The 24,079-nt window shown below is 39.2% G+C and overlaps 1 protein-coding gene across 4 annotated transcripts in view; it reads right to left on the bottom strand.

Annotated features, from left to right (window-relative positions):
* Positions 1–3,467: 3,467 nt before the first annotated feature.
* The window catches only part of ACVR1 (activin A receptor type 1), a 123,479-nt gene continuing 102,867 nt past the window's right edge, over positions 3,468–24,079 (bottom strand). For all 4 annotated transcript variants that reach the window (XM_032410095.1, XM_032410110.1, XM_032410099.1 and 1 more), the window contains exons 9-11: positions 23,754–23,951; positions 5,471–5,601; positions 3,468–4,689 (exon numbers count right to left, since the gene is read on the bottom strand). In XM_032410095.1, the coding sequence (XP_032265986.1) occupies positions 4,555–4,689; positions 5,471–5,601; positions 23,754–23,951 (464 nt within the window). In that variant the 3' untranslated portion in view covers positions 3,468–4,554. The remainder of the gene's footprint in view (positions 4,690–5,470; positions 5,602–23,753; positions 23,952–24,079) is intronic.

Genomic DNA, 24,079 nt, shown 5'->3' with positions numbered 1-24,079 from the left:
TAGTGTTGGTTGTTCTCTTTTCTCATTTGTGATTTTATTTGGGTCCTTTCTCTTTTCTTTTTGATAAGTGTGACTAGAAGTATATCAATTTTACTAATATTTTTCAAAGAACCAGCTCTTGGTTTCATTGATCTATTTTATTGTTTCTTTTTTTAAAAGTTTCTATATCATTTATTTCTGCTCTGATCTTTATTTCCGTCCTTCTGCTGGCTTTAGGCTTTGTTTGTTCATTTATTTGAGAATTTTGCTTCTTGAGGTAGACCTGTATTGCTATATACCTCCCTCTTAGGACCACTTTTGCTGCATCCCAAAAGTTTTTGACCATTGTGTTTTCATTTTCATTTGTTTCCATGTATTTTTGTAATTTGATTTCCTGGTTGACCTATCCATTATTTAGCAACATGTTGTTTAACCTCCATGTATTCGTGGTCTTTCCAAATTTTTCTTGTGGTGGACATCTAGTTTCATAGCATTGTGGTCAGAAAAGGTGCATGGTATGATTTCAAAATTTTTTTTTATTTGTTGAGGCCTGTTTTTGTGACCTACTGTATGATCTATTCTGAAGAGTGTTCCATGTGCACTTGAAAAGAATGTGTATTCTGCTGTTTTAGGATGAAACATTCAAAAAATATCTGTTAAGTCCATTTGATTTTGCTGATTGAATCTGATAACTCTTATGGGATTTCTTCACTTTTAAAAAATCTTAGTTCTCTTTCAAGTCACTTGTTCTTTTTTTCATCTGGTCTATCCTGTTACCTATGCTCTCTAATGCAGTCTTCATCTCATTCATTGACTTCTTCAGCTCCAGAATTTGTTTGAAATTTTTAAAAAAGAATAAATTTCTTTGGTAAAGATTTATTAAATTTATTCCTGAGTTCATTGAATTGCCTGAGTTTTCTTGTAGCTTGTTGAATTTCTTCATAATGGCTGTAATGAATTCTTTATCAGATCACAATATTCTGTGCCTTTGAGTTTGGTTGCTGAAGAATTAATCATTTTTTGGTAATACCCTATTTCCTTGATTTTTGTTGTTGTTGTGTTTGGTACTTCAAATGCAAAAGAGGTGCTTATCCTTTCTTTAGTGAAGAATTTGTTCACTTTGGCTGTTATAGTTCAAGATGCTGACAATTAGAAACCCTTCTTTTGTGTCCCAGAGGTGGTGCTATAGCTCAAGTTTTTAGTTTCTCCTATGGGTGGCTAGAGACTGCTCTCAACAACACGCAAAAAGAGCTGGCAGAAGGGTCAGGGGAGGCGTGGGCTTAGCACCTGGGCCTTTAGGGGTGCCCATGACCAATAGGGGGATTCTCCAGTGTGGGGCTCCACGAGGTCCATAGGTGGACCTCCTGCCAAAATCCAGAAGCAGACAGAAGGAAACATTTCTTCAATACGCTTTGGTATTCTTCTTGACCTCTTTTCCTTTTCTTTCTTTCATCTCAGTCATGGAGATCCCGCCTCAGAAGTTCAGGGTCCTACTGGATAGAAATGGATCACTTCGGCCACAAGCCCTGCAGGTGGGCGACCACTTTCTCTTTCCATTTCCTCTAGCAGAGAGGTAGCCACTGCTGCCAACAAGAACCCAGTATATTGCCACACTGCCCAGAGAGGGGCATCCCAGTGGGTTCCTATGTAACTGCACCCCAGCAGACTCTAAGCCAAGGATGGATGATGGTCCTGTAAGAGCAAAGAAATGACCAGGAGATAGTGAGTGAGACATAGGTTCATGGGGGGAACTTACAGGGAGTCCAGGAGAGGCTGACTGGACAAAGCATCCACTGCTGGAATCTGCATGAAGCAAGTTTTTATGGTTTAACAACTAGCCATTCCTCTCCTGGCATGGCCAGTGTTCTAAGGAGATCAAAGTCTGCCACCCAGATATTCTGTTACAGAGGAGGTGCTCCAGGTTGGCCATTCCCAGAGCCCCTACCTTGAATGCTAAACAACACGTTCTTCTGTATCTTCTGCTTGATGGGAATATAGAAGGAGGATGGGATCTGTATATTCTCAAGATAGTGATTAACAGGGACATTCAGGGTGTGCTTGTATAAACCAAACATCCAGCACGTATCATGCAGTTCCTCCCTCTCTGCCTCCAAACTCCTCCCTATCCCACTGGGATGACATGCTGGGATCTTCAGTCAGGTTGGCTTAGACCCCTAAAAATATGTCTGCTGTGCGTGTCTACCCAGTTTTGTACTCTCCAGGTTCACCTTTTCCCCAATCATAGAAGGGGAGGTGAGGCAGGCTCACTGACTCCCTTGGGTCCACAGGCTCTTCCAAGGTCTTATCTACCCACTTTCAGATGCATAGGTGCATAGAAATTGCTTAGGTGTCTTGGTGTAATGTGCAAAGGCACTTTTGTTTGATTTACAACTAATTGGGCATCAATAACCAAAGGTAAGAGGGAAAAGGATTCATGCCACCATGATGCTGACTTTACTCTAGAGAAGTTGTTGTGCCTCTTGATCTGGGTGCTGTTTCCATGAAAGGAACCAATTTATAAAAATTTATAAACAACAACAAAAAATTTAAACATACATCAAGCTGTATATATATATATATGCAGTACTTCAATAAAAGTTAAATGTGATTCTATTCTACTTTAGGGTATATAGCCAAGTGAGATGAAAGCAAGAAATCAGATATACACCCATGTTGATGGCAGCAACCCAATTCTCCATCAACAGATGAACAGATAAACAAAATGCTGTATATATGTAACACTGGAATATCATCAGCCATGAAAAGGAAATTCTGGTACATGCTAGAACAAGGGTGAACCTTAAAGACGTTAGGTTAAGTGAAATAAGTGAGTCTCACAAACACTGTAGAATTCTACTCATACGAGTAGTCAGCACAACAGTGTGAATGTACTTAACCACTTATAAATGGACAGTCCAGTGGTATTAAGATGGTAAACGAGTATGTGTCCTTTACCACTATTTTTTTAAGGTAATATATACCCTCTAAGTAAATGTATCTTAATGATGTTATCAACTTACCTCTGGTGAACATCCCAAAAATTCACCCCTCTTCTCTTATTTGGGCTATTTGAAACCTTACCTTTTCAATCCTGTTGAACACAAGAAGTGAAGAAAACCAGCAGTGGACTCTCCCCAAGCAGTAAGGTGAGATGTTTAAGACTGCTTTCCACTCACACAGGCCCTCATACTAAAAAAGTGCTTGGACATCATCCCTCCTATTTATACTCACAAGTCTATCACCCTCACTTCACAGCTGGGGACATGGACCAAGAAAAAATAATCACAACCCAAAAAAGAAACAAAATTCAAATTTTCTGTTATCACATTCAAGCTGGACGTCATCCTCATAAGACCCTCAAGATTGTTACTAGACTTGAAAAGCAAATTCGATTTACAAATTCATTTTGTGCTTCTATTGTTCCCATAATAAAATGCATTCTAGAACATAGATCTTTCTTAAATGGTAAAAAAAAAAAAAAAGTTGACTTTTTGACTTGAAAACCTTTTATTTAATTTATACAAATAACTACTAAATACAAAAAGTAGATTAAAACAAAATAGTTATTTTTTTTCTGGCAGAGTTTAAATGCACATAATGGATAATTCCGAAGAAAATGCATTTTCCCCACAGCGTTCAGGACTAAAATTCTACTGAAATCTTTGCTTCTAAATCAGTAATATATTCGGTGGTGTCACATGGGTAATGGCTAAATACATTTCTGCATATGAACTGAAAAAGTTACAGTCTACACACATACAAATGTGAAGCACTTAAAATGTGAATTTAACTGATAATAAAAGAAAATGTCCATTTCAGAGTATAGTGTTAAAAACATTTCAGTAATAAAATCATAAGACCACATAAAAATAAGCTTTAACAGATGCATGAGGCAGTTTTGTAAAAACTGCTTCATGCACAAGTAATAAATAATTTGCAAAGTTGTGTATAAACAATTCCTAATGTTTCAGCATCATTGTAAACATCAGCACATGTGTAAAATGCAGCAAAGTCTGACATTACATTTTGTTTTGCCAAATTGAATTCCTATTATCCGAAGACAGACCAGTGGAGTACGCAGCCAACGTTTTGGCACGTTGGGTCTTTAAAATTAAGAGTAACAGTGCAAGTAAGGAATGCAAAGAATTCCTAGTGCAATAAAGAAGAGAAGCACAGGCAATATTGCTGATAAAAATTCCCCACCTCCTTGAGTTTCCCATGGGGAGAGTCTAAGGAGACCTGTGAAAGATATGCAAAGCTGCTGTCTTAATGCCCAGATCTCTTTTAGGATTTCTCTGTGTTCCTTCAGTTCCCCTACCTTGACAACAGTGTCTGTCCAACGTGAGTCTCTGCAGTGTGAACAGTTTGTGAAATGCCCAGTTCACAGTCATTGAGCGAGGTTAGGGTGGTTTTGGTGTCTCCCCAACGCATGGCTGGGTAGACTGTCTGCCTTGTCAAAGCAGCCATGTGCCGAGGGAGACAGATGGATTCTGTTCTGACAACCCGTCAGGCCAGCCTTAGGTCCCAGCTGGACAATGACGACGTCAAATCTTCCTTCTTGACACCATGAAAATGTCAACAGTCAGTTTTCAATTTGTCTAGGGAATTATCAATTTTGGTCAAAGTCTTTTTGATACGCAGAGCTGTGAGTCTTGCGGATGGATTTTGATACCAGCATTCTTTCATCAGCTTAGCCAGAGAGGTTAATGTCTGAGGAGAGAAGAACAAATACCACAGTGAAAAAGTGGCTTTTCAGTGGCCCCAGAAACTTGGCAGATGTTGTCTCAACAGATTTTGCAGAACTCTGCAGTCTTGGGAAGGGATGGGGCTGTTACTGCCGTCGTCTTTATCAAATAATCAAGGCCTTGACCACTGATAAAGGAGTTCCTCTTGAGTTTCGTGAACTCTGGCCTTTGGACTCCTAATGCTACCAGCTGACTTTATGAGGTAAATTACATTAGGACGGGCTCGCCCCCCCTGATGTTTTATGGGTGCTAAAAGAGATAATGCTACCCCAGAGTTAATAATGAAATGTGCAGATGGTGTCATATCTTGGTGTTTCAGACTTGCTGCTACAAAAGAGAAGCAATACAAATCTTCAGCAGAACAGCTTCCGTTTGGAATTTCAGATATGCAGAGAAGGAAAGAGGGTGGTCTCTTGTTTGACTTGCGAAACTGCAGTCCTAGGGCTAGTGGCAGAGTAATGAGTCTCCTAACTCCTAGAGCTAGTCAGTAGTAGAAATTCTTGTGAATATTGTCATTTATTAGCAAGATCAGAGAATTTCGCTCTTTCAATGATACCATTTTGTGAACCTACTTAACTATGTCCAAGGCCCTTCTACATTAGCTAGAAAGCAATAGACAGGGCAGATCATGCAGGAACTATGCTATTTGCTTGCTCTTGCGTTTCACCTAGTAAAAAGGTGAAGATACAAAAAAAAAAAAAAAAAAGGTGAAGATACCTCTAAAACTAAGAAACTGGCACTCTTACCGGGTCTGAGAACCATCTATTGGGTATGTTTGGCCTCTGTTGATCCACACAGACCACCTTTCTCATATCTTCAAAACTTGGGTCATTGGGAACCACGTCGTAAAACGGTGGCTTGTAATCCTCCACAATACCTGCACACGTGGACAAGAATTGTGTCGATTAGCAAGAGAACAGAGATTTCCCCCAGGGCTTTATTAATTGCTATCGCAGGTTATAATGTGATAGAAGAACTGAACATCTTCCTCACTTCAAGGTGATTCTGAAAGCTACAAAATAAGTGGTGAACAAGGTAGTAATTATTCTTCCTCCAAATCTCTGCAGGAATTACGTTAGAAGAAAATGTGGCTACTACTCATGTAATTACATTTATTGACAAAATGTTCTGTGATAACCCAAAATGTAACTGAGGACAAAATTCCTTTGGTGATTAAAAAGTGACAACATTCTGGTACAAGATGGTGACATAGGACAGACCCTGAACGTCTCTCCTTCATGGATATACCAAATCTATACCTCTTGAGGAACCTCGAGTTCAAAGGGATGCTACCAGACTGGAGAAGACAGTGGATAACTCAGGAAGAATTTCAATAAAGAAATTAAAAAACAACCAATCAGAGTTGAAGACACTAAACAACTGAATGAAATATAGACTAGAGGGAATCAACTGTAGATTAGAGGATGCAGAAGAATGGATCAATGATCTATTGGAAAGCAATCCAAGCTGAACAGGAAAAAGAAAAAAAAATTTTTAAATTAGGATAAGCTAAGGGATCTCTTTGACAACATCAAGCAAAAAACAAAACAAAACAAAAAAAAACTGCATTATATGGATCCCAGAAGGAAAACAGAAAGGGGGCAGAAAACTTACTTGAAGAAATAATAGCTGAAAACTTTCCTAACCTAGGGGAAAAAACAGACTTCTAGGTCCAGAAGCACCCAAAAGTCCTGAATAAGATGGAAACCAAGGAAGTCTACACCATGACACATAATTAAAACGTCAAAGAATAAAGGACAGAAGCAAATAGTCACATACAAGGGAAACCCCAAAAGGCTATCAGCTGATTAATCAGCAGAAACTTTGAATATATCATGTTACTCATTCTGGCCTGCAAAATGCTGAAAGGAAAAAAAAAAAACTAAAACCAGGAAAATATCTCCTTAAATTCTGGATGATAACCTTTCTGGGTGAAGAGTTCCCCAAATAAACAAAAGTTAAAGGAGTTCATCATCACTAAATAGATTTTATGAGAAATGTTAACAGGACTTCTTTAAGTGGAAAAGAAGGCCAAAAGAAGAAAATTATGAAAAGAAAAAAAATTCATGAATTAAAAGCCAACACAGTAAAGGTAGTAAAGCAATCACTTGTAGAGTTAATATGAAGATTAAAAGACAAAAGTAGTAAAATCAATTGTATCTAAAAACTAGGTTACAGGGCTTCACAAAATAAAAATGTAAAATATGACAATGTATAAAATGAGAATAAAAATAAAGTTCTCTTAGAATGTGTTCAAATTTAAATGACCCTCGACTTAATATAGACTGCTGTATACTTAGGATGTTATGTATAAATCTCATGGTAAACACAAAACAAAAACCTATAAGACACACAAAAAAAGAGAAAGCCAAGTCTAACACTAAAGAAAGTCATCAGTCACAAGGAAAGACAGCAAGAGAACTACAAAAACAACCAGAAAGCAATGAACAAAATGGCAAGGGTTAGCAAATACAAACAGGTTAATCATACCAGGTATCTTCATTAACCACATGGTATAAAACCAGAAATCAACAGTAGCAGTTAAACTAAAAGAAATCATGGAAATTAACACTCTCCTGTATAATTGATCTCTAAAATACTTAGAGACAAAATCAAAGAGCTAGACATGTGAAGAAACAAAGAAATATGTCCAAATGAATGACCAAGAAAATATCAGAGCAAAAGAGCAAAATGAAAAGGAGATAAATATAACTGGTAAGAATTCAAAGTAATGGTCATAAAGACATATGCTAGACTTGAGAAAAGAATAGATAACTCAAAACATATGCAAAAGAAGTGGTAAGCGGTAATAAATATAGTAACTGAAAGAATACAGTAGAGAAAAAAAACCCCAGCATATTAGAGGATTCAGAAAAAAAAAAGTGACCTAGAAGACAGGTTGATAAAACAACCAAGCTGAACAGCATAATGAAAAAAGAATAATAAAAAGATAAGAATAGGTTGAAAGAACTCAGCAACATCAACAACCATAACAACATTTGCATTATAGGGATTCCTAAAAAAAAGAAGAGAAAAAGAAAAGGACAGAAAACTTATATGAAGAAGTAATAGGTGAAAACTTCCATAATCTGCAGAGAAAAAAGACATTCAGGAAGAGAAAAAGAAAGCCCATAACACGATGAGCCCAAAAGAGAACACACCAAGCCATGTCATGATAACAATGTCAATCTTTAAGCATATAGACAGAATTTAATAAGCAATAAGAGAAAATAACATACAAGGGAAAAGCTATCAAATGATTTTTTAATGGAAATTTTGCAGGGCAAAAAGATGTGACATGATATATTCAAAGTGCTGAACCAAAAAAATTCTATAAGCAAGAATGCTCTACCCGGCAAGATTGTCATTCAGAATTGAAGGAGAAATAAATCATTCCCCAGACAAAGGGAAGTTAAAAGAGTTCATTGACACTCTACTGACCTTCCAAAAAATGTTAAAGGGTCTTCTTTAATGGAAAAAAAAAAAAAAAGCCATAATTACAAGCAAGAAAATTATGAAAGGAAAAAAAAATCATGAGGAAAAGCAAGCACACAGTAAAGGTAGTAGAATAATCACTTATAAAGCTAGTATGAAGATAAATAGACAAAAATAGTAAAATCAATTATATCTAAAAGATGGGTGATAGGGGCTCACAAAATAAAGATGTAAAATATGACAACCTACACAGAAAATGTGGAGGAGGAGAGTTTTACTCTTTACGAAGTTCTTTTAGAATATGTTTGAACTTAAGTGACCATCAACTTAATATAGACTGCTGTATACTTAGGATGCTGTAGATGAACCTCATGGTAACTGCAAACCAAAAACCTGTAACAGACACATATGAAATAAAAAGGAAGCCAAGTAGAACACTAAAAGTCATCAATCACAAGGAAAGAGCAAGAGAAAAAGAGGAACAGAGAAGAACTACAAAACAACCAGAAAGCAATGAATAAAATGACAAGGGAATTGTGTAAGACTGTTGAATCAGACCTGTACCTCTGAAACAAATACATTATATGTTAAAAAAAAAAAAAAAAAAAAAAAGAAGATATCAGGGGGGGAAGAAAGAAGGGGGGGAAATCGGAGGGGGAGAAGAACCATGAGAGACTATGGACTCTGAGAAACAAACTGAGGGTTCTAGAGGGGAGGGGGGTGGGGGGATGGGTTAGCCTGGTGATGGGTATTAAAGAGGGCACATTCTGCATGGAGCACTGGGTGTTATACGCAATGAATCATGGAACACTACATCAAAAACTGATGATGTAATGTATGGTGATTAACATAACAATAAAAATGACAAGGGAAGTACACACCTATCAGCAATCACTTTAAATGTAAATGGTCTAAATGCTCCAGTCAAACAACATAGGGTGACTGAATAAATCAAAACAGTAAGTCCCATCTATATGCTGCCTACAAGAGACTCACTTCCTTTTAAAGATTTTATTTGACAGAGTACAAGCAGGGAGAGAGGCAGGGAGAAAGAGAAGCAGACTCGCCTCTGAGCAAGGAGCCTGATGTGGGACTCGATCCTACGACCTGAGCTTAGGCAGACGCTTAACTGACTGAGCCACCGAGGTATCCCAAGAGACTCACTTCTGACCCAAAGACACAGACAGACTGAAAGTGAAGGGATTTAAAGAGACAGTCCATATAAATGGAAGCCAAAAAGAAAGGAAAAAAAGCTGGGGAAGCAATACTTCTATCAGACTAAATGGATTAAAACAAAGACTGTCACAACAAAGAACATTACATAATGATAGAGGGTTCAATCCAACAAGAGCATATAACAATCATAAATATCTATACACCCAACATTGGAGCATCTAAATACATAAAGCAAATATTAACTAATTAACAGAAGGGAGAAATTGACAGTACTACACTAACAGTACAGGATTTAACATCCCATTTACATCAATGGATAGATCACCCAGGCAAAAATCAAGGAAAGAGTGGCTTTGAATGACACATTAGACCAGAGGCACTTAACAGATACATATAGAGACTATTCCATCCAAACACAACAGGATATACATTCTTTTCAAGTGCACATGGAATATTCTCCAGGATAGATCAAATGTCAGCCCACAAATCTCAATAAATGTAAGTATACAGAAATCCTACCAAGCATCTTTTGAGAACACAACAGTATAAAACTAAAAACCGGGAAAAAAACAAAAACACATGGAGGCTGAACAGCATACTACTGAAGAATGAACAGACCAACAAAGACATCAAAGAGGAAATACAAAAACACAGGGAGACAAATGAAAATGAAAACACCATGATCCCAAATCACTGGGACACAGCAAAAGCCGTTCTAGAGGGAAGTTTATGGCAATACAGGGCTACCTCAAGAAACAAGAAAAATCTCAATCTAACCAAAGACCTAAAAGAACTAGATAAAGAATAAAACCAAAGTTAGTAGAAGGAAGGAAACAGCGACAATCAAGACAGAAACAGAAAATTAAAAACAGAGAGAAAAGAAAAGAAAAACAGAAAAGATAATGAAACCAAGAGCTGGTTCTTTGAAATATCAAGAGAAGTAATAACCCTTTAGCCAGACTCATCAAGAAAAAGAGAGGGCCCAAATAAATAAAATCAGAAGTGAAACAAGAGAAGTAAAAACAGAACAGAGAAATAATCCCTCCCACTGGTAGAATGCAAATAATATGAAATATTCATTTCTTCTTTCTATGGGCAATGAGCAACCTCAGACTGCCAGACACAGTTGCCCGCTTGATGGCTCTATTATTTACTCTCAGATTGAAGGCACAAGATAAAATGCATAGAAAGACAGTCATTTGGGAAGACAGAAAAATGGCTGAAAAGCATGAACTCTCTCCTTACCCCAAGCAAATATGAAAGAGATTAATTTCAGCTTAGCATGGCTTCCAATGCCTTAGAAACTTTTTCCCTAGAAAAATTACTCTCCTTTGTGAAAGAAATTGATGTAATTTTACAAATAGAGAAATTTTTAACTTCATCACTTAGAATTAGAAAATTGATTCTTCCCCTTAAAGAGAAGAAACTAAGAAATCCATTTTTCTTCTACCATCAAAGGCTTCAACAATGAGGCCAGGGGACTACTTGGTTTACTGCCCTCTTCCTTACTCCATGTAACTTTCTTCTATTCCTAAATACCTAACAGGTTGCTTGGGAAAAAGAAAGAAAAATTGAATTATAACTTCTCTCACAGCCTTCTAATTCCTACAGGTCACCTGAAAAGCTTCAATCTCCTTTGTCATTGATCAAAGAAATTAAGTTACTTAACTGCAAGAATCCATTTCACAAATCCCATATAAATACACATCATTTATGCAAAAGATTAGCCATGATAAGGAATGTGTTTAAGAAGATCTACGCAATTTCTTTAACTGCATTGATTTGACTAAGTTAATTGATACTACATTCCATGTTTTCAGCAATATAAAAGTAAATTTCTAGTTGAGACTGTTTAAGTCTAAATAACTTATCCACATTGCATAACTGTAATCATAAAGTATATTAGTCAATGGATTAAAACTTTCCTGGCAAAACATAAACCACTACTTTCAGAAGATTTGTGACACCTCATCTCAAGGGCTTTATCTCCTCTCGTGAGGAGCCCATGTTAAACAAATAGATTTCCTTCTAGTACTAAGACATACCCCACAAAATACAACTAGACATGGATGTATAAGGTCATTTATACCTTTTTTAAGGGCCACATGAATTTATAGGAAACAGAGATGTGCCCTTCACTGTGTCTTAATTCCCCCCAAAAGGGAATACATTTAGTAGCCTACTTTATTTTTTTTTTAATTTAGTATAATAGCATTACCTGTTCACACTCACTTAACCAGCTATTTGGGATTATCTGCCTGGCTAGCTTGGGAAGGGCTAAGTGGGCTTTCTCTATAAACGCAAAAGAAAAGGGCACGGTGGATTTTTTTAAACACAAGATCTAGTGATCCCCAACAACAGATTTCACTATACAAAGCTGAAATTTTCCTTCGTGTTTATATTTCCCATACTTTAATCTCATTATCCGCCCCATGTTTTGACAAAAGGAATCAAATTTAAAAAGAAAGACCATTTAATTGATTATGCCTGGGATTTAGTCACACCTCTCTTTCTTCAACTACTGGTCAAGTCACTGATTGTCTTCATCTTACTCTGGAGAAGCACGACCAGTGCCACATAAATCTGGGATTAAACTCTAGCAGTCACGTGGAACTCCCTCTGGCCAAAGAAAGTAATTATTTTATTTCAATCAATATAAAGTACATTACGTACTTACTAGGTGTGGAGCACCATATTAAACATTAAGGATGATAAAAGTGTAAGGCATGCTCGTTTGTCAAGGAACTCAAAATCTGTGGAAGATGAGGACAAGCCCTTCTTTCTTTAGATAATGGAAATCTTGTTAAAAAAAAAAAAAACTCAAAAATGTTTTTTACCCCACTACTATCTATCTTTGCCTTTCAAAATATATTTTGATGTGCTAGTTGCTAAATTGGCACACCCAGTTTAAGGGATCAGAATGGCTATTGAGTCAGAGGTTGTGCTTCGCACTGGGGACACAAAAATTTAAAAAGATGCAGTGCTGGTAATAAGGCCCAGAATAAGAGGAAAGGGAAATATTAAAAATTACAAACTAGGCATTAGAGGTAAAAGCAGGGAGAAGGTGCAGGGATATGATACTCAGCAAGTCTTAGAGAAAAAACCAGCTGTGTGGTTTAAGTACCAGACAAAACTGGGTGTCATGGAAGCATAAGTAAGCTTTCCAGGAGCTAGGGCTTGGGCAGACATAGAAAGATATGGAGCCTGCAAGGCAGAGAAGAGGATGCGGATGAGAAACACCACCAAGAGGGCACATTTGCAGGGTGGTGGGGATGAGGACAAAGACAAGGGGTTACAAATGACCCTCCCTTGTTGCAAAAAGGGATGAGAATTCCCTGTGGCTGAAATCAGGTGCACATGAGGGCAGGGAGAGCGAGAGGTCAAGGATGACTAACATGGTGTGTTGTCAGGGTAAGAAGTTACTTCTAACTGTTCCTCATTTCTTCCAGAAATCGGGGGAGCCAGGCAAAAAAGTGAACTCTTATGTCCTTTGAAGACAGCACTCAATGAACAACTGCCAAATTATGAGCCAGCAGGAAAAGTGACTAAAAATGCAAAGTACTTGGAGTGCCAGATGAGGGGTGCACACAGCAAAGGATGCGGGAAGCGGAGCCCTTACACAGTAGTTAGGGAAGGACCGAGTGAGCCAGGCCCTGCTTTTCCATGGAAGGTGGCTGGCGTGACTCAAAAGGCCACAAGAAAGGAATCAGAAATTATTCATAACCTACTCCCCCACAACTCTTGGCATATGTATCTGATTTCTACAATAATTTTTTTCCTGGGCATATGTCTGTTTGGAACTTTTCTATTCTCTGGTGCAAATATATCTTTACCAACCAATATCCCTCCCCTGAATTTGCTGCATGGTCCTGAGTAAACCCCTTAATTGCCAGGCCTTAGTTCCAACACGTTTAAGTACACATCACAAAGCTGAAGCACAGATCAAAAAGAGAGAGCCCTAGAGACTGCTCCAAAAACATGAAATGCCAGAGTTGCATCTTAGACCACTCTCTGGAAAGAAAGTCTTCTTTGCAATCCTCCCCCACCAAAGCCTTAGACCGGGGTACCATCTTCTCCCCTCTTTGACCGCTGTATCTGGGACCGACAGGAATGTCTGCTTCAAATACCCCCCTGCTAGCCATCCACCATATCCCACTGCCCCCTGCAAAAAATCTTTAGGGGAAAACCCGAGGGAAAAGCTCATTATGTCTCCATGGGCTCAGGCTCATTCCCCCAGCACACTGCTCCACATACCTGGGCATCAGCCATACTAGCGTGGCTTGAGGTTCTAGCTGTAGGGCACCTGTGTAATTCCCCACAGTGCTTCCTTTTGCCCAGGATACCAATTGTCGTCATCATCAGACTGTATTTCCCATTCCCACCTACACGTCCGCCCAGGCTAGTCCACCTGACTAGCTCCTTTCATCTCACTGAAGACTCAGTTCATGCTTTCTATCTTCTGAGAAGATCCTCCCACCTCGCTACCACAATTCCAGGCCCCTGGACAAAGTTCAGTGTCCTCCCTATATTCTGTCACCTCCCCGTACACCTCAACCATAGTCACTTAATCGGTTAAATGTTAAAGATATAAATTATAATTTCTTTGCTCAACTGCTTCCCAGAGCCTAAAGGAATACCTAGTATATGCATACATATTACTTGAGTGAATGTTGATTATATGTCCACAATCCTTTATTCCAAACCCTTGAGGTTAGATGTGTTTGAGGAATTTGGAGGTTTTTTTATACTTTACAAAGGTAATAAGAGGCACACACCCTATTTATGTGACACCCTAGCAGAGTCTGAGGGATACCCCACAACCAAACACATTTCTGTAAATATATCAATAGTGCCACTAAATGGGATAAATAAAAGCTATAAATAGACTCATGTCAATTCAGGTCAAGTCTGACTGCTAAATGAGTTCAGGTGTTCTGCCAAATAAGTTATGGAAGGTTTGGATTCTAAAGTTTGGGAATTTCTCAATCACAGATAAGGAATTATGGACCTGGCTATACCCTGAATAATCTGAAGGTAAGGTGAAGAGACATGATGGGATCTTAGAATCATGCCGATTACATCACAGCCCTTTTTTCCTTCACAAGAAAAAAACTGAGGACCACACAGGAAAACTTACTTTGTCCAAGGTCACAGGTAATTAACAGCAAAGCTAAACTAGCATCCAATGCCCTGTTTATATTCTAGAATTCTTCCCAACAAGCCAACAGTGCCATAATGAAATACGCTCCTCTCTGCATTAATCTCATGCACAAGCTGCTCACTTCACTGTCTCTCTCCGCTGTCCTCCAACGTGGGCAGTCACCATGATACCCATGGTACCCATAACTAACAGGTGAGGAGAACGTAGTCCCTCACACCTACATCCACACTGAGAGCTACTGCTACCAGTTAACTCCTATAGAAATTCTGAAATCTTCCAGAGACTAGAACTTTACAACTAAAGCCATTTTAGTAAGAATTAGAATGGTTTATGTTTGCCTTCTGAGAGAACTATAAGATAATACAGTGTTTCCTTCCAGAGTGGCATGTGAGAAAATTTGAAGTGGTTCATGGACAAAACCGTTTCATCTTCACAGCCAATGTCAGACTCAATGGGGAAATGCTGAGAGCTCTTCCTCTAAGATCTGAAATAAGACCAGGCTGTGCACTCTCACCACTTCTACTCGGCATAGCACTGAAGGTTCTAGCCACAGCAATCAGACAAAAACACGAGAAAAGAAACAAAAGGCATCCAAATTGGTAAGAAAGTAGTAAAACTGTCACTATTTTTAGATGACCTACCACTATACATGGAAAGCCCTAGGCTCCACCAAAAAACTATTAGAATAAAGGAATTCAGTACAGTTGCAGGATACAGAATTAATACACAGAAATCTGTTGCATTTCTATGCACTAATAATGAGAGAAATTAAGAAAACAATCCCACTTACAATCGCATCAAAATGAATAAAATACCTAGGGATAAACTTACCCAAGGAGGTGAAAGACTTGTCCTCTGAAAACTATAAAACACGGATGAAAGGAATTGAAGACGACACAAACAAATGGAAAGCTATACCATAGATTGGAAGAATTAATTCTGTGGAAACATCCACATTACCCAAAGTGATCTACAGATTCCATACAATCCTCATCAAAATAACAGTGGCATTTTTCACAGAACTAGAACAAATAATCCTAAAATTTGTGTGGAACCACAAAAGACTCTGAAGAGCCAAAGCAATCTTGAGAAAGAAAAAGCTGGAGGTATCACAATCCCAGATTTCAAGACATACTACAAAGCTGTAATCATCGGGGTGCCTGGGTGGCTCAGTCGGTTAAGCGTCTGCCTTCAGCTCAGGTCATGATCCCAGGGTCCTGGGATCGAGCCCCGCATTGGGCTCCCTGCTCAGCGGGGAGTCTGCTTCTCTCTCTCCCTCTGCTTGTGAGCTCTCTTTCTCAAATAAATGAATAAAATCTTTGGGAAAAAAAAGCTGTAATAATCAAAACAGTATGATACTGGCATAAGAGCAGACACATAGATAAATGAAACAGAACAGAGAGCCAGAAAGAAAACACACACTTATATGGTTAATTAATCAATGACAGAGGAGGCAAGAATATACCATGGGGAAAAGACATTCTCTTCAATAAATGGTGCTGGGGGGGGCGCCTGGGTGGCTCGGTCGTTAAGCGTCTGCCTTCGGCTCAGGTCATGATCCCAGGGTCCTGGGATCGAGTCCCACATCGGGCTCCCTGCTCTGTGGGAAGCCTGCTTCTCCCTCTCTCACGCCCCCTGCTTGTGTTCCTGCTCTCGCTATGTCTCTATCAAATAAATAAATAAATCTTTAAATAAAAATAAAATAAATGGTGCTGGGAAAACTGGACCACTTTCTCATACCATAGACAAATTAACTCAAAATGGATTCAAGATCTAATGTGAGACCCAAAACCATAGAGCTCCTAGAAGGTAACATCGGCAGTAATCTCCTGGACATCAGCCATAACAACATTTTTCTAGATATGTCATCAGGCAACAAAAAGGAAAAATGAACCGTTGGGACTATTCCAAAATAAAAAGCTTTGCAGAGTGAAGGAAACCATCAACAAAATGAAAAGGGAACCCAGTGAAAGGGGGAAGATATCTGCAAATGATATATCCAATAAGGGGTTAATATCCAAAATATATAGGACTTAGACAACAGCAAAAAATAATCTGACTAAAAATGGGCAGAAGACATGAATAGACATTTTTCCAAAAAAGATAAACAAATGGCCAACAGACACATGACAAGATGCTCAACATCACTCATCATCAGGGAAATGCAAATCAAAACCACAACAAGGTATCCCCTGACACCTGTCAGAACGGCTAATATAAAAAAGACAAGAAATAACCAGTGCTGATGAGGATGTAGAGAAAAACCCTCGTGCAGGAATATAAACTGATACAACCACTGTGGAAAACAGTATGGGTGGTCCTCAAAAAATTTAAAAGAGAAATACCATCCAATACAATAATTCCACTACTGGGTATTTACCTGAAAGACAATGAAAATACTAATACAAAAAGATATAGGCACACCTATAATTATTGCAGCATTATTTACAATAGTCAAGATATAGAAGCAATCCACATGCCCATCGATAGATGAATGGATAAAGATAATGTGTGTGTACACACATTAACGCACATACATACATACATACATACATACACAATGGAATATTACTCAGCCATAAAAAAGAATGAGATTTCACCATTTGCAATAACATGGATGGACCTAGAGGGTATCATCCTAAGTGAAATAAGTCAGAGACAAAAAGCCAAATACCATATGAATTTACTTACTATTGAATCTAAAAAACAAAACAAATGAACAAGCAAAAAGCAGAAATGGACCCATAAATACAAACAACAAACTGATGGTTACCAGAGGGAGGAGGTGGGGAGATGGGTAAAATGGATAAAGGAGAGGTACAAGCTTCCAGTCATGGGATTAGTCAGTCACAGGAATGAAAGGCACGGCATAGGGAATACAGTCGGCGGTGGTGTAATAGTGTTGTGTGGTGACAGTCGCTGCAGTTGTGTGAGCACAGCATCATGTATAGACTCGTTGAATCACTATGTTGTACACCTGAAACTAGTGTAACATCGTATGTCAACTAGGCCTTGAAAAAACTAAGTTTGAAAAAAGCCAAGTTAAAGAAAAAGATTAGTAACAGTACATGTACTGTTTGGATATGGAAAAAATCACAAAGGTAATATGTGTATAAATGAAGTTAGTCTCACCAGAAAGAATGCCTGTGAACTCTGTTCTCCAAGATTCAAAAAGGTCTTTCCAATATTTGTGTTATTTCACTAACAGTCCTAACAGGAAGACTTCAAACATTTTTTTGTGCCGTGGCCCACATCAAATATCACTAATAGCTAAATGGATGAGGCTGCTCAATGCAGGAGGGTCTGGCCCCCTGGGTCCTGTCTCACTGCTGGAGGTTTAAGAGAATCTCAAGGCATTTCTGTAATCTAACACCGCATACTCGTAGAGAAGCCCTGCCTTACCCATGGCAAGTAGTCCTTTCTGCAGTAGGAAGGGAGTTGGAAGAACAGCTCTGTCTGTTCCCTGCTAGGTAGAGAACATGTGTGGCATGTCCTCATCCCTCTACCCCTACAGCAATCCATGGGCATATGGAACCATGCACATCACTCAAGCCAAGACCAACTCTGTTCTCAGAGATCTGTGTTAAAATTATACAAGTAATTTCTATTATCGAGATTCTCATCAATGTAACATAGCAAATGGTTTACAGATCACTGTGTAGTCGGGCCCTCCTAAAAGTATATATTAATATCACAGCTGTCAGAGGAGAGGACAAAAAGCCTAGGAGAGGTACACAGCCATGCTCTGAGTTGAGCTATGAACAAGATGTCTCAGACTGGGCACAGTGCCAACACCTAGAGAGAGAGAGAGAGAGAGAGGTTCCACAAGAGTCCCAAACAGTTGGCAGCTTCAGGGGTCTCATAGGAGAGGAAGAATGTTTCACTGAATGCTGGGCTGTTACAAGGTTTAAGACCCTGATACCTGAACGGAATCCAATAAAGCTCTGCCAGGTTCAGGTTATTTTGTCATGAGGTCAGTTGACTGCCCTCCTCTGGTCTGGAGCTCTAAATCAGGGACATGAAATTCTGGGAATCAGTGGGAAAATATCCATCTTTTCCCCTCCACCTCCTTATTCCTGTCCCCAGCCACTCAACGAAAGGCTCAACAAAACAAAACAAAACACCTGAAAGAAATTACTCGAATGAATATGAAAAAAAAAATTCCCTAATAAGATGATTCTTCTCTTTGTTCAAACCTTAATATACACTAATGAAATAAAATCGTGAAACATGGTGGATATTAAGTTGCTAAAGAAAATAAAAGTTGTCATGGTTTCCAGACACAAGCCCATTGTGCTTAGGAACAGAAGCACGTGCAGTTCCCTGGCAAGCCCGGGATTACTGAGAATAAGTTCATGTTTGACACACATGCTTTGGAAAACCTATTCTAACAAATATTTCCTAGTCCTCACCCCATAAAGGATGCAGCCTGGCCAGCAAGGATTTTTCTGAGATACATTTCAACACTGGAATCCATCACAAAATAAACAAAGCCAGTAACAGTGAAACAAGAGTGTGTCCATGCAGTCCTCTATGGCAAGTGAAGAGGGGAGTGAATGTAATGTCTGAGTGAAGGATTGGCATAAGGAGAGGTGAAGGAAGGCCACCAGAGAATCACACGCATGGCCTCCATCACTCATTTCCAGTGAACAGCAAATACCCATGGCTAGGTTACTGAACATGGACTACAGGCCAGACACACACGAGGTGCTTTACCCACATTAGCTCAGTTCATCATCAGAACTTGTTAAAGCAAATAGTATTACGAGCAATAATTTTTGGGCAATGAAACTGATGTACGTGATGGAGGCAGACAGTATGATTGCAGAGCCTGAAATGTTAAGGCTTACACAGTACCACCTCAGAAGGGCCAGAGAGGAGCAACCCACAGCTGCACAGAGGGTACCCTTCACCGCGGCTTCCCCGTGCAGTGCTCGGGGCCTGAGGAAAGCCCTAGCAAGGAAAGAGAGAAACATGGCACAACAAGGTACTTAGCAACCAAACATAATGAAGGAACAGGATCTATCCTATCATCTCAATGTGCTTGCCTGTACAATCCAGACACACTGCCTTTCCAAAATTTCTAGTGTATGGATGATCGTGAAGTGTACCTGTCACATAAATGACAAAGTTATATGACATGAAATTGCAATGAAATATACAGTAGACTATGAGCTGCATGGAGGCGAACAGAGGCTCATGCTGCTCAGATGATGCTATGGTGAAAGATGTGCTGGAGGATGGAGGATGAAGATTATCTTACTTGGTTTTTAAATCCTTGAGCAGATGACCACAGTATTAGAACAACACACCTATCGAGTTCCTGCATACAGAGATCCAAGTAAGGTATAACACTGCAAGCTGAGGCTCCCGAGAAGGAACGTACTACTGGGGGATGCTTGGAAGGGGTGACTCAAGGTCTTCTATCAGACCAAAGCTAAATGGCACAAGTCCACAGTGATAATGTATCTATTTACCTATGCAATCCCCATGTAAGGTTCTGTCCTCACACCACACTGAACTCAGGTAACCAGACACAAATATATCCACAGAACTATCAAAGGAGGAAAAGAAGAATACGGTCAGAGAAGTAGCAAAAATCTAGAAAGAAAGGCCAGGGCCTAGACAAAGACTCTTAAAGAAGGAACGAACCCCTCTTAAGCTTGCAAGAGAGAGCAGGTGTCATCTAAAGCATGAGAAACAAATCACAGGCATCCTGCTTGGCCAGACTGTCAACACCCTGGCGGCAGTCTACTTCCCAGCTTGGGAAGACTGACAGACCCCATTTTAACATGAGATCTCAAGAGTAAGGTCCCTGACCCAACGGTCGTGTGGGGATCACCTGTGGCCCTGTTAGAAAGGGAGGTTCTCTGTCCAGACCTCCTAAATCAGAAACTCTGGGGCGGCGGGCCCAGCATTCTGTTTCTAGATGAATCTGACACACACTCAGTTTAAGAACTATCGATCCAGGCAAACCCCTGCCTTAAGCTGACACCCAAAATTCACCCAGAAAAGGTAAGAAAACCATTTTCCTTCCTACCAATTCCAAATTCAATGTCAAACTAAACATAATAAGTAAATTCCAAAAGACACTACTGAGAAGTTTTCAGATGTGCAAATGGACTTAATTCTCATTTCCTGTACAGAAACAGCATGAAGTTTATTATTAGCAGCAAATAAATGTAACATTCCAATGAAAATACAAAATGCAACATATTTTTATACTCATGGTTCACTTGAGGATCATATTGCTCCAGGAGAACTATCTGGTCATCAATTTTTATCATGGACTCAGAAACTCAAAGGATTCATAATTATAATGACCTTCCTAAGATAAGATATTCATACATTTAAATGAGGTACATTTTATATGCAATAATTTCAAAAATATATATCCTTTTAATGACAGTTCCTAAAGCTGGTAAGAAAGTGAAATAGGTACATCACACCCTGGGGTGAGCGGGATATTGTAAATTAGCACAACTCTTATGAAAAGCAATTTGGCAGTATGTGTCAAGCCATAAAAACCTCCATACTCTTTGACCTATTAGGTCTACTTGTTTTCAGATTAAGAATTAATTCCCCAAATGAAAAAGTTATATGAACAAAGGTACCTAATATAGGCCCCAAATGGAGGAGACGGGATGTCTGAAACATGAAAATGGCTCATAAAATATCACATGACCACTTAAAATAAAAACAGACTAATGTTAAAAAGACATACTCGAACAAAAAAGATGATACAGAACTGTATCTATACTATGATGATAACAAAGTCAAAAACATACGGGGTGCATAGAGAAGAAGTGGAAAGACACACGGATGTTAGAACATAAGGGCAAATTTTCTCTTATTTTTCTTTCTACTCATTTTCGTTTTGGTGTAGTAATAACTGAAATATTAATAATAAACCTAGAAGTGCTCAATCCCACGTGCAAACCTATTTTGAGTCCAGATAAAGTGATTTCCATCTGTGCGCGTGCGCGCGCCTGTGAACAGTCATGGGAGGAGGGGGGACTAAAAAGAGAAGGGGAAAATATCAAATTAGTCACTGCCAAGGGACAGTAACTGATTTAAAAGGAGACACAACATACCCTTACCTCCCACTAACAATCCAACCACACCACAGAAGAGAAGTTCAACCCACAGAATTTTAGGAACCAGAGAGCCACCTAAATGATGACATAACAGGAAGTCAATCAATCAAACAACCAAAATAGTCTCTCTTCCTCTACTCTTCATGATTTTTTCAGCAAAAGAACATTAAACACGGAACAGATGATGCAAACTACCATTTGCTGAGCTCAATTTTAAACCGATGACTCTAATTTCAAATGGACGCCTATTAAGCACAAGTGATCTTTAAGAGCCACTTGGGTTTATGCCTGTGACACAGGGAACGCGTTTGCAACATGAATTCTTACAAAGCCCAAATCCCACATTTCTGCCAAGCTCAGCTTTCATCATGCAGGCCTGCTGGGAGCTGCTCCAGCCCAGCCGCCGCTGGCTGGCTACCATCCTGGCCCCGGGATAGTAGTACTCTCTTCACTGGGGGCAAGTTCCCCAGTGCATGGTTTAGTATGATGCCAATCCTTCTCTAAATTGTTTGCTAAAATAAACAAATTAAAATTAGATTTTCAGATCCAAGATGCTCAAGGATTATTGGGGAGGGGGTGAGCAAATGAAGTCGATGTGCAATTCCAGGCAAAGTTCAGAACTTCATAAATCAGCAAAACAATCTCTCTGTTGCAGATAATTCTCAAGGCACTTGATGGCACAAAATGCCAGTCGGTAAGGTCCCAGTGATTGAGAAACAATTACCAAGAAAATGTTCATGACTCCATCAGAAGAAAGAAAAGAAAAAGAAAATTAAAAGAACGGTCAGGTAGCAATGCACGTTATGTTTATGCTTAATCTGAAACATTGCTTTTCACAGACCCGCTAAGGGTCTCAAAGCCAGACACACGGTGCTGTTAGAGGAAAAAAAAAAAAAAGAAAAGGAAAAGCAGCAGCTACCATGAAGACGTGCCAATTCGAATTACTGCACATGAAAGCTAGGGTAAATTACCCTGATGCCACTTTCCTCAAAGAACTTCCTCTTTTCTGGTTATGTTGTTCAGGAAAATTACGATTGCCCCAAGAATCTCAATCCTTGAGAATTCACACATTATTTCTTTCATACTTCAAATCCAGGATTCCAAGGAGTTCTAGGAGGGGAAAGGATCCTTTGAAAATAAATATTAATCTAAATATATGGCACTTTCCTGTTTTTCTGGAACAATTTCAGACATGTCCTCTGAAAGAAGACTTCCAGTTGAGAAGACAGAAGTTTATTTAGGTGATTCAAGAGAGTCAGCCATAAAATCCACTTTGTGGGGAGATGGGGCATATGCAATTTAAAAGAGCACACGTAGTGCTTTCAGAATACAATGAACTTCCAGTAAAGTTCAACAATGTATTTGTGGCTAATCTGGATACATGAAAGACAAGAGTAAGTTAAGAGTTTATTGTAGGGGTCACAGGTTAAAAATGACCAACATATGCTCCTGTAACTATGAAGACAAGACCATTTCATAAAACTTACTCGAAAGAGGACCAGCATTAGCCTCCTACTCAGGGCTTCCTGAATTTGAATTTCACTAATTCAGAAGGTACAGCCTTACTTCTTACAAAGAGGTGAATTCTGAGTGTACAACCTGAGCCTGTTCTCAATAACCCAAATTTCAGAAGTAAAAATATCTAAAATAGCAGGATTCACCCTCAGATTTACTGGAGCATTCTTCTCATGCTAAATCCCACTTGTGAGAAGAACAAAGGAGGAGAGAGGGTGGGAAGAAAGGCAGAATAGGAAGATGGAGAAAGGAAGGAATGAAATATGGACCAATCAAAAGAAGAGCCAAAGAATAACTAGTCTTTTCCAGAAATATTCTTTTATTTTTTATTTTTTTTAGAGTTAGGCAGCGTTTATTGGGGGCTTATACTCAAGCACCAGGGGGGCAGCGCCAGGACCAGATGTCTCAGCCCGAAATATTCTTCTTTTCAACCCTCATTTCCTCTTGTGTAGCTAAAATATAATGCCACTGCATTCCACCTACTAGCCATAAATCAAATATAGATGCTGATAGCTTGATGTATGATTCAAGGAATAAGTATGATTCATGGGACAATGTGGACTTAAATATTTCCTTTGCCCTTTTAAAGACAGTAGAATCAAGAGGACTCGGGAAGGACATTGCTACATTAGATCAAATACTTACCATTGCTCACCATACGCCTGGCCACTTCCCACAAGACAAGTCCAAAGGCCCAAATGTCAACTCTCTTGTAAGAATCGAAACAATCCACCTGGATGGTTTCATCTAGAACTTCAGGGGCCATGTAGCGTTTGGTGCCCACACGGGGGTTGTTCCCCACATCCAGCTGATTAGTACTCTGGGAATGCATGACTGCCAGGCCTGAAAGGAAGAAGACAACAGGGTGGGTCAGTTTACTTCCTTTTCACAGAGGGTTGCTGAAGCATTTTCAAACTGACCCCAATCAGAAGCGCCCTCTCGTGGTATTTCTGGTCACTGCTGCACTATAC

The sequence above is a fragment of the Phoca vitulina genome, unplaced genomic scaffold, assembly GCF_004348235.1.
Source record: "Phoca vitulina isolate PV1807 unplaced genomic scaffold, GSC_HSeal_1.0 scaffold1, whole genome shotgun sequence".
In the NCBI taxonomy this organism is placed as follows: domain Eukaryota; kingdom Metazoa; phylum Chordata; class Mammalia; order Carnivora; family Phocidae; genus Phoca; species Phoca vitulina.
The sequence above is the reverse complement of the archived record's forward strand: the minus strand, read 5'-3'. Positions and strand labels throughout refer to the sequence as shown.